This window comes from Chinchilla lanigera, unplaced genomic scaffold (genome assembly GCF_000276665.1).
Source record: "Chinchilla lanigera isolate Chin_1 unplaced genomic scaffold, ChiLan1.0 scaffold00047, whole genome shotgun sequence".
Taxonomy (NCBI): Eukaryota; Metazoa; Chordata; class Mammalia; order Rodentia; family Chinchillidae; genus Chinchilla; species Chinchilla lanigera.
Genome location: NW_004955448.1, coordinates 17940241 through 17956943, shown reverse-complemented (window position 1 = coordinate 17956943; position 16703 = coordinate 17940241). Strand labels below are relative to the sequence as shown.

The 16703-nt window shown below is 36.8% G+C and overlaps 1 protein-coding gene across 1 annotated transcript in view; it reads right to left on the bottom strand.

Moving 5' to 3' along the window:
• The window catches only part of LOC102028246 (EGF-like and EMI domain-containing protein 1), an 83978-nt gene that overhangs the window by 8680 nt on the left and 58595 nt on the right, over window positions 1-16703 (bottom strand). The window contains 6 exon segments of the mRNA XM_013518593.1: window positions 2023-2068; window positions 2070-2197; window positions 5146-5268; window positions 5271-5327; window positions 7429-7551; window positions 11366-11503. Coding sequence (XP_013374047.1) covers window positions 2023-2068; window positions 2070-2197; window positions 5146-5268; window positions 5271-5327; window positions 7429-7551; window positions 11366-11503 — 615 coding nt within the window.

Genomic DNA, 16703 nt, shown 5'->3' with positions numbered 1-16703 from the left:
TGCTTTGCTACCTTTTGCCTCAGAGCCAGCCAAGTATGGACTGAAACCTCCACAAACTGTAAGCTAAATAAACCTTTCCTTCCTTCATTTTGGGCGTTGGGTATTTTGTCTCAGCAACGAGAGAAAAGTAACCAAGACAATCACTACAATTTATTGTGGTTCATAAGGATTTTTAAGAAAATATTTTCTCTGTTTAATAAAGAACTAGTGAACAGTTTTATATCTGGCTAGTTAATTTGGACTGTTTCTTTTAATTTTTCCAAGAAGAAATAAAAGAAGATAGGAAGATATAAGCTTGTGCTCTTAGGAGTAGCATTTGAAGGACCACATGAGCATTTAAGAGATTTTCCAAAGCTTTGTCAGGGACCATGTTGTCTTTATTTTATTAGGTTCTTTGCTTTTAATATTTCCGTATTGTTTTGTATTGGATATGTTTTATTCTGATGTATTTTGAGGGTGATATTTTTAGTTTTATTCCTCAGATTACCAGGTTAAGAACCAAGTATTTGTGAACACAGCTTGTACTTTCTTTCAGTAATCATGCAATAATGTTTACTGGATTCTAATTATCATGCAATAATGTTTACTGGATTCTAATTATCATGCAATAATGTTTACTGGATTCTAATTATCATGCAATAATGTTTACTGGATTCTAATTTTACAGAGCTGAGTGTGCCAAGTGACAGGCCAATGTGGCTGGAAGTCTTCAACTCAAGGTTTTGTTGACTTGTTTTTGTCGTATGTTCTCTCAGGCAGTGAGTGCCTCCACTGTGGAATAATTTATAATAAATAAACATGAATAGTACCAGGCCAGTACATTCACTTTCTAGCAGGGCAAGCTAACCCAATGTAGAAGGAAAAATGACTTTAAATGTACCAGGAAGATAAATCACTGTATGTGACTGGGCTCATCATACAGAACTCCATGTGACAAGTAACAACGGGTCCTTGGGGACAGCAGTTTAATGAAAGGCACAAAGCTGAAAAGTGTAGAGCATTAAGTAATGTGTGTTTTAGCTTGCTGGAAAAAATAAACTGGGCAAAGAGCCGTGCTTAGGTTAAAAGGCAAAAGGGACTCAAAAGAGCCTGATTTTAGACAGTTATCACAGAATGGCTCAGAAGTGCACACAGTATGTGCAGGAGGTTTGGTACTCCTAAAGCTCTGGAGCAGCAGAAAAACATGGACAGAGGGAGGCTTGAGGGAGATTCCCCAAACCCTCACTGGTAACCTTGGCTAAACCAAGGTCTTTACTAGGTCATGACCCTAGTCTTGCACCTATATCTTATAAAAGAAATGATATTTGTGGTCTTTTTACCCACATGAATGAAGTGCAAGAAGAAATCTGCTGAAACCATCTTCTAAACCAATCACAAAGCCTAAGACACATTTTCTTATCAAAAAAAATACAACAAAGACTTATTAAAAAGTCTTTGTTTTCAAAGAAAACAAAGACCAATACATTTATTTTATTGCAAAGCAGTTTTAACGTCTGAAAGTATACCTTCATTTACAACATGAAGGAAAAGATTTTGGGATGGCATCATATTTGAAAATCTTTGATACTGTCACATGACAGATGTATAAAAAATTACACCGATGTCACTGGCTGTGTAAACATATTTAACTTTTAAATGGGAAAAGAAAAAACACAAAAGCAAGCAACAGGCAAGCAATCTCATTTAAAAATTTCATTGTGCCGCAATTCATGGCACAAACCCTTTCCTTTGTTTTTCATTGGGAATAGCCTGCCAGGCCTGATGATTTACTCAAATGGAGAAAATTTTATAGACCTACAATTTTAGGATCCTTTATTAACTTTTGCGTCTTGTAGATAAACAAGAGACACGGCATTAGGTTTCCAAGAGAATACAAAATCCCCCCTTTTAATCAAATGTTCAGCTTAAAATCTCAGCATTCATAGGCATTCTTTATGTACAACAAATACATTGGTTTGTCACCCAGATCAGTTGCTTACCTTATCAAGACAGTTTGGGGAACATGCATTAAAGAAAACTCGTCACCAGCAGCTTGCCAGTCTGTACCACTTCTCAGGACATCACTTACTTTCATCCCAAAGAACACCAGCCCAACCTACCGGGCAGGAGCCGTTCCCTCCCTCCTGGCAGTGGCCTCCATTCATGCAGCCTTCACAGCTCAAGGTGCCGTCATGTCTGAAGGTGCCGCCTAAACAGACTGGAACGTGGCTCAGATGGCTCATAATGGTCTGCATAACTGAAAATGACGGTAAACCTTTAATTTTCCAAAGAAAACCATTATCCTAGAGCGTATGTCTTAGAGTCCCAGAAAAACACAACAGCAAAGAGGTATCATTTAAAATAGAGCTATTTCATTTTTCCAGTTATAGTATTAGAATATTTAAAGTTCTTTCCCCTTTTTTAACACTGGGGATCGAACCCTGGGCTTTATAAGTGCCAAGCATATTCTGTACCACTGAGACATGCCTCGTCTTCATTTAGAGTCTTTAGGAAAGGAAAAACAACCAGGTAAAACAGAAATCACTATTGATTCCAGAATGCAATACTAACCAATATTCCAAGCATTTCAGTGTTTTCCTTTCTGGGTGTTTTTATACTTAGTGCTTTCAAACTATATTTTTATACTAAAATTTTAATACACATACAGTGAGTATATACATTTCAAGTGTATACTTCAGAACAATTTTATAATGTAAACAACCCCAGTACATGTTACCCAGATCAAGATGTACAATATAACCAGCCATCAAAATGTCCAAGGTTAATTGCTGATTCTGTCAATAGCCAATTGAGTACTATTTCTGAGAAAAACACATTATGATAATTTCTCTTGTTTTATAACTTTCTGTAAATGGAAATATAGAATATTTGCTCTTTAGTGTCAGACTTCTTTCATAAAATATTGGTAGGACTCATCCATGTTGTATGTACATGAGCTTATTTTTTGACTCATCCATGTTGTATGTACATGAGCTTATTTCATTGAAAAAATGTACCACAATTGATTTATTTCTCTATTCTGCCCTTGAAGGACATCATCTCACTCTGAGTAAGTTTGGAGAGACTTGTATTCAGTTACTTTAGGCTCACTCAAGTTTTGTTCCTCTTTTTAGGGTGAGGCCTGGAGGAGGCCCTGATTGAAAAGCTGCCACTTCCACCAAGACCTCTCTTCTCTGGCCCTGAGCTCTCCCTTCAGCCTCCTCATCAGCACTGCACAGCAAGCCACTGTGCCTGGATCCTCACCTTCATAACAGTTGCCTTTCGGATTTCCTTGCCTGGCCCATGTACTGGCAAATGGATGGGGGTAAGCAACCGATATGTCTGGGTCTCTCACTCTGTATCTTAACCGACTGATTGGTATTCTGATTCTTTGTAATCCCAGAACTACTTCTAGTATGATCTTAGCAGCCAGAGTATCAGAAGTTCATTTCAGAACATTAAAGTATTTTTACTTTATGTAGAAGCATTTATTGTTGTTATTGTTATAATGATTTAACTATGTGTAATGGTTTAAATACCATGTTTCCCAAAACCCTCATATGGTAAGAGCTTGATCTTCAACACAGCAATGTTCAGAGATGGGACTTAGAGAGGCGGTTGGATTCTGTAAGCTTTAAATTCACCAGTGGCTTAATTCTCTGATGGGCTCATCATCTGATGGAATTATTACAAGGTGACAGAAGCAGGAAGTGGGGCCTCATGGGGGCGGGACTGCCAGGACTGCATCTGCTCCCCAGTCTCTTCTCTCTGGCTCTTTCCCCCTTTCTGCTTCCTAGCCACCATGAGGTGAGCAATTCTGTCCATCCCACGGTAGGTGCACAGACATGGAACAAGTGCATTACAGACTCAAACCTCTGAAAGGATGACCCCAAATAAATCCTTCCTTCTTTGAATTGTGCATGTCAGTATTTCATCACAGAGACATACACCTGATAGCGTATTATAGCATAAAAATATTCCTGCTATCTTACTGAATGCCTCTTAAAGCAATCATTAAGCTTTGCTATTGTTAAATTTCAAAAAATACAGGTAGAAGAAAGAAGCTTCTGTTTTACAAAGAAAAGAAAAAGTAACTGCAGAGTAGTGGCAAATAGCTACTCTTTTTTCTTCTTCATTACCCTCTTTTCTCTTTTTCTTCTTTTTAGACAGTCTTTCCACATGGTCCAGGCCAGCTTCGTGCTCAGTCTGTAGCCAAGGCTAGCCTCAAATTTCCAATCCTTTTACCTGAGTCTCCCAAGTACTAGAATTACAGGCATGGATCACCATGCCCTGCTGATATAGTTATTTTTGATGAAAGTTGTGCTAATTTATTTTGATCTGAAATTATTTGATGTTTGAGTTCTGTTTCTTGGCTATGTAAGAAAAACTGGTCAAATTCTGAAGATATTTTCTTGCTATGGTTTGTGTCTGGATGTTCCCCAAATCCTCATACAGTCATGGGGTGGGCTTCTAGAGTTTATGATTGATTCATGATCCACTGTTGGCACTATTGGTGTGAGTGCTACACCCGCCCTGGGGCGGGTAGTTTGCATACAATGTAAGGGAGGGAAAGAGGCTGCTTGCCACTGTTCCTCCCCCTGTACTCTTGCTGCTTTTGCATCTTCCCCCCACCATGAACTGTCACCCTCTGCCATGTGCCACTTTGCCTTGGAGCCAGCTGAGTATGGACTGAAACCTCCACAAACTGTGATCTAAATAAACCTTTCCTTCTTTAATTCTGGGTGTCAGGTATTTTGTCTCAGCAATTAGAGAAAAGTAACCAAGGCATAAGTATAGTAAACAATTGGTTCTCTGTATTTTAAAATCTAAAAGAAAATTATTCTTGAAGGATACTTAAAGTAAATTTTACTTACATAAGAGACTTCTAGTAGAGTTTTAATAATATGAAAAAATAAAAGTTCCCAATTCTTCTCCCTAATACGCATTTCCACATATGTATGTGCATAATTGTGTAGAAGGAGGAAAGACAAAAAATGACAGGTTTGATATGAAGCTCTGAAGAAGTGACTTTTGCCCCATTTTTCTTATGAGCTCTAGGTTAAAATATGTGAAGGCTTTAAATGTTGATAATAAAATTGTCTATAACAAGATATGAATTGAATAAAAATGAGGGGTGGGTATAATGAGATACATTCTTTGACTCGCCAACTTTGTGCAAAACAGGGCATTCTTGTAAATCTCTTTCCTCTTCTTCCTCAGCTTCTTTGACTTCATACAAGGGAGGCAGAGAGGCAATGACACACTGAGGCAGTTGAGGTGGGCTTTGAATAGAAAGCCTGGAAACTGCACGACTTCCAGTTCTTTCTCTGGCTCATCGTCATCTAAAGCTAAGACCACAGAGAGAAAAGTTGGGTTTCAATGTACTGGTTAGAGGGAGGAGACAGAGAACGAGCTGAGAGGGAAATGAGAGTTTGAACTAGACAGCTGGGCAGAGGGTGACAGAGAGGAAAGGCGCTCTGAGAAGGCCATTTCAAAGTCTGCTGTAAATGAAGGTGAGGCACTGCTGTGGCAGAGAGAAAAAAAGATAAAGGAAGAATGATTCCAGTCTGTAGAGAGAAAGGGAAGGCAGGCAGATTTAGGGAATAGGCGGTCTCCGGTGTTCCTGAAGAACAAGACACCACATTCCTCAGTGACCTGTGCAGTTTTCATGTCTCTGCCAGTTCTGAGCCTTCTATAAAGAACAGTTATATGTTCCCTCTGTATTGATACATAACTGATCACAGATACGTACTTATATAGACATTCATCTACATCTTGGAAAATTTGAACAATATCTGCCTTTTGAGTCCTTTTTGTGACTTTTATTAATCAGTAAGAACATGCTTGCTGTCTAGCAAGCACCAAATTCTCAGCCATGTGCCCCTTGCCAGTTATGTATGTCTCTCTTATTTCTAGACATACTGCATCCGTCTACACAAGCAAGGCTGTCTAGAAGAAGAGCATAAAACTTCAGTGCAATGGTTCTAGGCTGTCCATCGTTTTGTAGTTCACTCGCTCTCGAATTCAAATATGTAGCAGAATGCTTATTCTGTGGATAGTTCTCTGTAAGGCTTGTGGAGAATGTTAGACACGGGGAGCTTCTAAGCCTGGGCCTCACGTGACTTGCACACATTGCGTTAGACTTTGGCCAGTGGGTATGTACAAGAAGAACTAAAAGTTCCGAAATGAGGCTGAATTTCTAAGCGTAACCTTAGGTTGTAGACAAGTTTTCTATTTAGATATGTGCATGAGAGTATGTATATTTATGCGATACGATTATTTTTTGGCTCAATCTGCTTAAGAGCAGATGGTACATAAATTCACAAATTTTTGTTGGCTCTGTTAATTGGTTGGAATATCATAAATGGTAATATACTCCACTGTGTTTAGCATATAGAAATATCATAGCTGTGTGTGTTGTCCAGTTATCTTTACTGGAATGTGAAGGATGCTTGGCTAGGTATATGAAAAAATACACTTATCATCCTGAACAGAAGGCAGACTTTTTTTTTTTTTTTGGCTAAGAAACTCAATTTTCTCTGACACATTGAAGTTACATATTTTATCTGGTATTGGGGTAGATATCAATCTTCTGATCTTTGCTTTGATTTTGAGGAAAATATAGTTCAATTTAATAATAATGATGATCACAAAATGAAAATTTAAAGATTATGTGTTTAAAATGACTTTTCAGTAAGTAAATCACAGGACACATGTAAGCTATTCTTAATGTTATAAAGTCAACTTACCACATTCATTAATTCAAACTGCTCCCATGAAATTAAAATAAAAAGCCATAAGCACAAAATCATGTGAAAGGCAAGGGAACTAATATTAATAATTAAACTGAAAATTGTAAGATGGCTCATCTTTAGAACTTGCTTTAGTTACATTCATATCTGATATAGAAGGGATTCTGGTACAGATATTTGCTCATAAATCACAATCCTTTTGTTACTGCTTTCTAATTTTAAAAAACTATTGAAAATGATTTTCAATAATCAATTCTCTGATTCTAGTAAAGCTGGATATTTATGATTCCTATAACAGTATGTTCTGACTGTCCAGAAACTCTAATTTGTAAACAATATAAATAATTCTATGTAATATATTGAATATATTATATATTAAATTAGGTGAAAGGGATTATGAACTAATGAATATGATAATAATAATAGCTGCTTTCAGTACAATTATTTCTCTTTGTCAACCACTGTACTAATTTACCTCACATTCCTATTTCAGTCACTAACCCTATTACCCTACTCATTTACCTATGAGGATCAGAGGCACACTAAAGTTAGAGCTGCCCAAGTTCATATCATAGGAAATGGTAAAGCCACACGGAAATCCACACCTCCCTTCTGCCAAAACGTTACACGCCAGAGTTTCTCCCCCATTCACTGTCCCATCACATCAGTGATTTCACATCGGTGTTCAGGAACTTACCGTCACACCCACAACCTTTAGAACTGATCAAAAAGCCCTCCTGACAGCTGCATTCATAGCCTCCTAAATGGTTGATGCAGATCTGAGCACAGCAGGCTTCTCCTTTTTCACATTCATCAAGGTCTGAAAAAGAAAAGGAATTGCTGTTATTGCCAATATAGGGATTTCACAAATCTTTAGACTTTTTGAGGAAACTCATTTCCAAATTAAAACTTTGTCAAACCTCCTCCATCTCTCAGATCATGTGGTAAAGACATTGAATGAACTATAATACAAAAACAATGAGGTCCCCTTTTGTTTTACTTTCTCTCACATGCTTCTCCTCTACCCATTTTTGATTGTAAAAGAAGGTAAGTAACCTCCAAATGCATCTATAAGCACAGGAAAAGAGATCTTGACATTTCTCCAGTTTAAACCGTAATCTGAATGAATGGGCAGAGAACCTGAAAAACAAAACAAAACAAAAAAAAGAAAAGAGCCAAAAATTCCATGTAGTGATATCTGACACTAGTAAATGGTGACAGTCCTAGATTCCATAGCATGCGTGTTCTTCCAGAGCTTCAGATCAGTGAGTGTTCCCAAGTTCCTCTCTCACGAGCCACTGGGAAGAGAAGAGGTAGCTGTCTGAGAGGACAGAATGCTTATTTTCAATATTATGTTTTACACTATAGAATATTCGAGAGCATTTGCTTACACATTTATATGGTGCTTTGACTAGTATAAGGGTTTTCTGTTGTTGTAACTGTGACACTACTCTGGAATGTACTGTCAGATAAATAGTTTTCTAAATAGTGATTTTTAAGCCTCCTTTAGCACTATTATTCTACAATTTTATACTCCTGAATGTTTCTTCTTAAGATACAACTACCCCTGAGAAAGTAAAAATACACCTGAAGATGTCAAACTGAAACTCTTCAGCCAGTGAACAGTGTAACTGTCCTGAGGTTTGAAGTGATTATTTCTAACATAATGCCCAAAATGTAGCGACAGATACCTGCCTCCGCTTTCCTCTGGCTGGGCATCTGGGAATTACACGGTCACAGTTTTTGGCTCTAACCCTTTGGTTCAATCCAACGCTCTCTGCTTGTTGAGCTATTGAGTTGGGTGGCCTGTCACCGCTGACTCTTCAGAACCCTATTGCTCTATAACTACATGAGCAGCCACAGATAAAAAAAAGGTCAGCGTCGCAATTAACCCTGGAAAGGGCACTGACTCAAGGAAACGAAGACAAGAGACAGAAGGGAAAGAAAATACAACCAGTCAATCAAGGCAAGGAGTCACCATAAAATATCTACATGAAGGTCACTTGGACACAAAACATTCTTTCCCTTGCCAAATGTCATAAGCAGTGCCACTCACAAAACTCCAGATGATGTTTTTCCTTTTCTTACATGAAAACTTTATTTGCCTTTTAGATTAAATAGCTTGAACATAAAGGATAGAAAAATTTTTAAAAATTAAGCTTCATTTTATCTAAAATATTATCCTGTGTTTTGTAAGTTACCACATTTTTAACAAGTGTTCTGAAATATAACTAGGGCCTCTAAACACACAGGTCTCAACAAGAAAGGAATATAACTGCATCCCATAACTGGAGAATAAGTCCCTGAGTTTGCTGTTTAATGATCCATTTTTAAATCTAACTTTGGGGCTATTCTTTGCTTTTCTCAGGTATTATCATCTTCAATCTAAAGTTCATACAAAACCCCATTCTTACCATGCCTTTTTTCAAATGCCCTGTGACTTTAACCCTCACATCATCCGTTCTCTAATCATTTAAAAGTTTCTATTCACATCGTATTTGCTGAAATCTTTGATTGCTTATTTTCCCTTTTAACTTTCCTCTCCTTTGGTGATCGTATTTCATCCAAACTGGTCAATATGCCAAGTGCTGAATGACATAGAAACATATTGGACCAGTTCTCTGCACACGAAAATTTAGCATTAATTGAGAGTGGGCCACCAATTGTGGTCAGACAAAAAATTAAGCATTTCTGCTCTGGCTTTGGAGCATCCAAGTGAAAAGCTCCATCCGCTCTTTCTAACATAAATAGTCACTGAATACAACTTCCTAGGGCAGAGATTTTAAAAAATTGTAGTAACTGGTGAGTTGTCAAATTTACTGAATTTATGGTTGGTCAAAAATACTTTCATTTCACATACCTACAGCTTCCTTTCAAATTGTGTTGCATACACACTGTGTTGCATACACATCTAGGATTTAGCAATGAGTTTCTGCATTTGGTCAAGACCAACTGACTCCTTGAAAATGGGTTGACATATTTTCATATTTCTTTGCACATTCTCGTATTTTGAAAAAGAGTTGATACTGAAATAAGCTAAAAAATTCCTTCATTTTCTTCATGTATAAATATTTTTACAAAGCATCCATAGCTTTAATCTGTTCCCATGCAAATATGCAAAGTATTTATGTGGGCACTCCAAATGAAGTAGTGAATATTTGGTCTTTAGAATAAGTACATTTTTATTGTTGAAAAATGAAATAAACAAGCCATAATCAAAGTAACATTATCATGTTGACTGCTGACATCTCATAAATATACATTTTTTTCATTTTGACCCTGGCAGATGCTATTTTTTCTAGCTGTGAAAAAAAAATTTACTAAATTCTACTTTTTTAGAAGCTAAAGAAGTTATCACATTATAAGCCGCAAATCTGAAGTTTAGCAAAATTTCAGTTTCCCTTAGCCAATACCTGAATGAACAGTAAATACAGAGGGAGGGAGGGAAGGAGGGAGGGAAGGAGAGAGAAATGGTAGGAAAGGAGGGAGGGAGGGAGGAAGGAAAAAAGGGAGGGAGGGAAGGAAGGAAGGCAGTATTTTCCATAAATATAAAGCTTAATATTTTAATATTTTCCGTAAAGATGAAGCTTAGCAAGGTAGGCAAAGGCACAGATTTCAAGTACATACAAAGGGGCTAGAAAAGCAATTGGTTTCAATAGGTTAAGCTTTTTGGGCTCTGACACGATGTAGAAACGATGTTGGACCAGGATATAAGAATGATGGCCGTGGTTTTAGTTACACAACTGAATAAACCAGAACACTGCAAAAGTCACTGAGATTCACTGTTTCGAATAATAGTGCCAAATACTTAAAATATTGAGCTTTGCCTCGTTATTTGTACTTTATTGTTTCTCAACTTACTGAATGGCATAAAATAGACAAAAGCTTTTTTAGCATTCAGACTAATCTTAAAAAGAGGAAACATAAAGAATCACAGAAGAAGACAAGCAAGGATGGTATAATTCCTAAGTGATGACAAGCCACGCTCCAGGGGCACGAAGCATCCTCAGAATCACAGCACACGAGAATGTGGTGTGATGTTTGCTACCCCCACTAGGAGTAGACAATCTTTTCCTTTTCCTTTTTATTCAAATGGTGTAAGTTAAACATTTCATTCTAAGGGGAGGTCAGTCTTCCAAATGACATAGCTTTTAATAAAATATTGGGAAAGGTAGCCATTGAAATGGTTTTGGATTGGTGTACAAAGAATGGCTATCATTTCATAGTTATTTTTTTCAACAAACTGTTCTTGCCAGTTGAACTTTCAAACCATTATTAAGTTAAAAGCCAAAGCAATGAGGTAGCTTCTACTTGACTTAGAGTGAAATAGGGCTCATAGTAGCATCTGTTGAGATACAAACTACATTCAAAAGTTAGACCTTGGACTATGTTTCAGAAATAAAGCTATTAATCCCATATATTTTGTTAAAACACTTTTAGTCTCATTAATTTGGAGGCAATTTCTAAATGTAGTGTTATCTTCTGCCAACAAATCTTTACTTTTATCCAAGTAGACAAAGACACTGTTCAATCTAGTTTTTGAAGTTTAAGAGATGTGGCTCTCACAGCAATAAGTATTAAGATGAAAAGGCTGAGAGCAATTTTTGAATGAGGACGGCATTTACTGAATTTACCTATGCATGTTTTCCCATCTGAATCCAGCTGGTGTCCATGGTTACAGGGACAATGGGGCCCGCCAACTGCATGTTCACAATGATGGGAACAACCACCATTGTCCTTCTCACAGCTATTGACAATTTCCAATTCAATCCCTTTCCAAAATAAGCAAAAAAGGGCTATTAGCATAACAAAAGAGAAGTGGTAATATATGTCAAAAATGGGCACACTTTCCCTTTGAGAGGATGACACATTTCACTGGAAATTTATCAACACTTTGTTCATATGAAAGTAAAAGCCTGAGGGCTATTAAACATTATAAGTGGCTATACCATCCTGAAATACTAATACATGCATAAATAATGTTAAGTTGATTAAGTGATGTAAGAGTCCACCAGTGGTAATGACACCTTTATCTTAGAGAAGCTGAGAGAATTGTATTTTTAGGATATAAAAATATATGCATTGAATCAATGACCAGAAAGTAAATAGGTTGTTGAGCAGCTGACATTTCTATGCTCAGCAAATCGTACATTATTATCTGTTTCTAATGTCTTTGGGGACATGAAACTACTGTTAAAAATAGCCTTGCAAAGTGTATACGCAAAACCAGTAAATTGGCTGAATATATATATGGTGCCCCATTGATATGCTAATCAGCTTGATGCACATAAGACTCACTTAATATATTAACATATTTTATTTTAAATCAATTTACCAATCCTGGTTTATATGCTAATTTGAGGTGTACTGGTAAGCACAAGTCTCAGCACACAAATGCCAGTTGTCTTGAGCAGAGGGGCATGGGATTCAATGATTTGGTAAGTGAGGAAATGAGAAATAAAATAATATTTTGAGTCAATGCTAAAAATATGGAACTTACTCCAACTGCTGATTTGCCACTAGAGTCTGTTGTTCTTCATTTGTGTTGCGTGGAGATACCCTTCTTCCTGAGAGTGTCTACGTTCACTCATTTCCTACTAGCGTTAAATCTCAAATTGTTTAGAAGAAAGACAGGGAAGAGCGGGACAGGAGTATTTGGGATCCTGGTGCGCTGTGAAAGCATACATCACCCGTGAAACTGCTAGATAAGTGCAACAGTACCGGAGTTCCTCATCTCCCGGATCCTGGCTCCGGTCATCAGGCAGACAGTAAGCAGCCTTGGAGGCTCCGCAAGTGCAAGGGTGCATCCGTCATTGTCCCGGTCCCACTGTGCCGTGGTTACCTCGCATAACCAGCTCATAGCAGATGTTCAGAGTAGGTCTTGAGTGACTGAATAAACTGCAGAAGGACAATACTAATCAACTTACTGTTGAAATTAAGAACCCTTTAGGGTTTAGAAATGGTTAGGCTAAGACTGAGTGAAAGTGGAAAACTGAAAGAAAGATTAAAATTGTGAAGAGAACTGGTTTTTTGTCATATATTAAAATGCACTTTTTAGGCAGATTTTTGTTTGTTTGTTTTTTCTCCGGTACCGGGAACCGAACTCACGACCTTGCGCTTGCCAGGCAGGCGCTTTGCCGCTGAGCTAAATCCCCAGCCCCTAGGCAGATATATTTTAAATTGTGCTTCCTGTAGTGGAGGAGGTACACAGACCCTTAGATTCTGAACGGAACATTTTTCCTGACATTTGCTTGCCATTGCCATTCTTGTAAAGAGGAATTTCAGAGAATTTAAAAATCATACTGATATCTTAGAGTCCATCAAGTCAACATCCGTATTTTCCAGGAAGAAAATTAAAAGGTTGATTGAGGTAGAAGTACTTCTTTAACAACATTTATGGCACTGTTGGCACTAGAGCCGTGTCTCCCAGATGAGCTTGTTGTATTACGACTCATCCGTTCTCAGATTGCTTTCACCTACTTGAGTTTAGTCTAACACTCATTTTTAAAATTTCTTTTTGAATGATATTTTTGCAGTTAAATGAAAATTCAAGTACTCTCATTTAAACACCTAATCCTATACCATATAAATGAATATCTATAAATAACATTAAGTTTTTTGATTAACAGATTAAAATATGAAGTTAAGAAAAAAATAAAAAAATTCCAAAGATGATAGGGTTAATAAGAGAGAATATTCCAATTCAGAAAAATTTTCCTGTGCAATATGATGTGTATACAGAAAACAATTTGACTACCAATATCACATAATTCTCTCAAGAATAATGATCCTAAAAGAGATAGGATGCTATAGTAGAGAGATGCGACATTTTAGTAAACTACTACTTCATACCTCTGCTTCTCAGATTTTTCCCTATTATTAAGGTAGAGAATGAGCTATATCAAGACAAAACAACCACTGACCCATAGATATATGGAATTTGATTATTAATTTCCCATAAAATTCTGGACTTTTACCTTTTTAAAAAAATAACATTTTTCTATTTTAAAAACCTATGAATACAAACAATGATCTATGATAGTCATTGCAAAAATAGTTTTGGCATTTTTTATAAACTTAAATGTATGCTTATCCTATGACTGTCCAGGCCCAGGTATTTATTGAAAAGAATTAAAACATAAGTTCACAAAAATCTGCATATAAATGTTTTTATATTTATAAGTGAAGGGATAAAGAAAATGTAGTTTTTGTATATAATGAAGAAGGATAAACTTGAAACATATTTATGTAAATGGGTGCACTTTGGGACCATACTTTAAATGAAATAAACCAGACCCACAACTTTAAATATTGTGTGAGAAACCAAAAGCATAAATAAGGACCCAAACGGATGACAGATATTGGGAAGAAGGAAGAAAATGTTCAAACGGGAAGGGGAACAAGGGAGGGGGAGTGGGGGAGAGCAAGGAAAATGAGGAAGGGCAGAAGGGTTGGAGGGAGAGCAGGGGTATGTGTAGGGAAAAAAGAAAAATCAATATGTATTATGTAGAGGTACAAATTCCCTATATGAATGTTATCATTAAAAGTGTATCAATAAAATTAATTTAAAAATAAAGTTGTAGTTCATTGGTTAAAAAAAATACATGCTTTTAACAGTTCTTCATAAATTGCCCAGACTGAAAACAACTCAGATCTCAAATACCCTTTAATGGATGAATAACAAACCAGCTGCGATATTCAAAACAATAGAACACTACTCATCAAAAGCAGTGTTCTTTATGTAAGCAGCAACTTGGTTGAATACCAAAGCATTTTATCAAAGGTTCTGCACTCTGTGAGTCCATTTATCCAGTATTCTTGGAAAACAAGGCAGTGATGGGGCACAGATCAGTAGCTGCTGAAGTGTAGGCACAGGAAATAAAGGGCAACCCTTGGGTGGCACAAGGGGGTTTGGGGGTTGATGAAACCAGATTTAATTATGATTGAAATAATGGTTGCATCAATCTATAAGTGTTAAAACTGATAGAACTATGTGACAAAATTTGATTTCACTGTGTATTACTTAAAAACAAAATTAAAAGAAAACATAATGCTCTGCAAACCTCATATTCCTTTTTAGATTCTGTCACACTGCCTGATTCCCAGAAGCGTGTGACACCTGGCCACTCTTTGCAGTCATTTCTTGCTTTGCCTTCTAGGAAATCACCTTCTCCACATTTTTCTCGTACCTTTCTGGATATTTTCAGTATTTGCTGAATTTCTGTCATAGTCTAGTTTTTAGATATTGAGGTTCTCATCTCAGTTCTCTGTCCATTCCTCCAGAGGCAATCATTTCACAGATGACCCCCATTCATGGCTTAAATGTAACCATGTAGATCTGACCCCTACAAATATTCTATCTAGTTAGAACTATAGGCAAAAACAAACAATGTGATATTTACATATGTGTATCCAATTTATTTCCCTTAAGAGTGGTCTCAGGGGGTATCTATTTATGTAAATATGTCTCAAGTTTATCGTTTATGGCAGAGTAGTACTTTATTGTATATAAAAACCACATTTTCTATATCCATTCGCTTATAATGACCCACTGCCTACCATCGCTACATGTCTTGTCTAACGCTGAAGGTAAAACTGATTTTTGAACACACCCTTCTATCCCACCAACCAAACTTTGCTACCCACTGGACTCCATACTCTGGTAACAGTCATTCCCTTTCACCTCTTTCTTGAACCTCAAACCGAAAGTCATTCTTGATACTTATTTTCATTACGTTCATGGAAGTGATTCCTCCCAGTTTTACCTAAACAATAAATCCCAAATCTGTCCTTGCCACCTCCACTGTTCACTACCTTAACCCAAGCCAACGCAATAGCTCACTTGGCTGACTCTAATCTTGCTTTTTCATACACCACCCCACCGTCTAGTCCCTGCCAAGATTTGACAGTGATTTTTAAAGTGAAAATCAAATCCTATTACTTGTTCACTGTCATTCTCATTACATTTAGAGTAAAAGTCTTATAGGTACTGCATGATGTGACTTTAACATCTGCCTATAGCTCTGGTTTCATTGCTTTCTTGTGCCCAGACTCAATCCCTCCAGCCAAGACGAGCTTCCCACTGTCTCTGGAGCACACCAAGTTTAGCGATACCTTGGAATCATAGTTCTCACTGTTCCTTTTCCTAGAACTTCTTTTTACAATAAACAGGTTGAATATCACTTACCTGAAGTATTTAGGACAAAATTGTCCCCAATTTGTGTTTCAGATTTTGGATATTTGATCATGTATGATGAGATATATATCTATTTAAGAGATATATATCTAAATACAAAATTCCTTTATGTTTCATATCTGAATGCAAAATTCATTTATTTTCATATCTACCTTATGTGTGTAGCCAGGGGATAGTTTAAAAAACCTTTTGGTTATTTTTATTTTAAAAATAAAAAGAGGAAAACATTAACAGACAGAAAAACTTTTACAAAATAGCAAAAGAACAGTACATACAATACAGACTTACAAACAAAGTGGTAGGAAATTAACAATGCTTGTTGTATTACATATGGATATCTTCAAAGTGGTTTCTCATGAAAACAGAGACATGCAATATTGATCAATCAAGGACTCATTGACAGTTTCATCAAAGAAATAGAAGATGGCTGAACAACTATGTTAACTATCCTGAATATACATACATACAAAATTTCTCCTTCTTTCCCTTCTCTTTTCCCACATCCCAGTTGTCCTTTACCCTGAGTGTTTTCCTATCATTTCACAATGTCCATCACACCTCCTAGCTTAAATTAACTCTCTCAGGTTTTACACTAGTGAGACAATGCGCTGCTTGCACAGGCAGGTCTGATTTATTTCACTTCTGAGTATGGTCTCTAGTTGAGACCATTTACCTATAAAGGCCTTGAGTTTATCTTTCTTTATAGCTGAGTAATATTGCATTATATAAAAGTACCACAATTTTCTTATCCAATCCTCGGTGGATGGACATTTGGG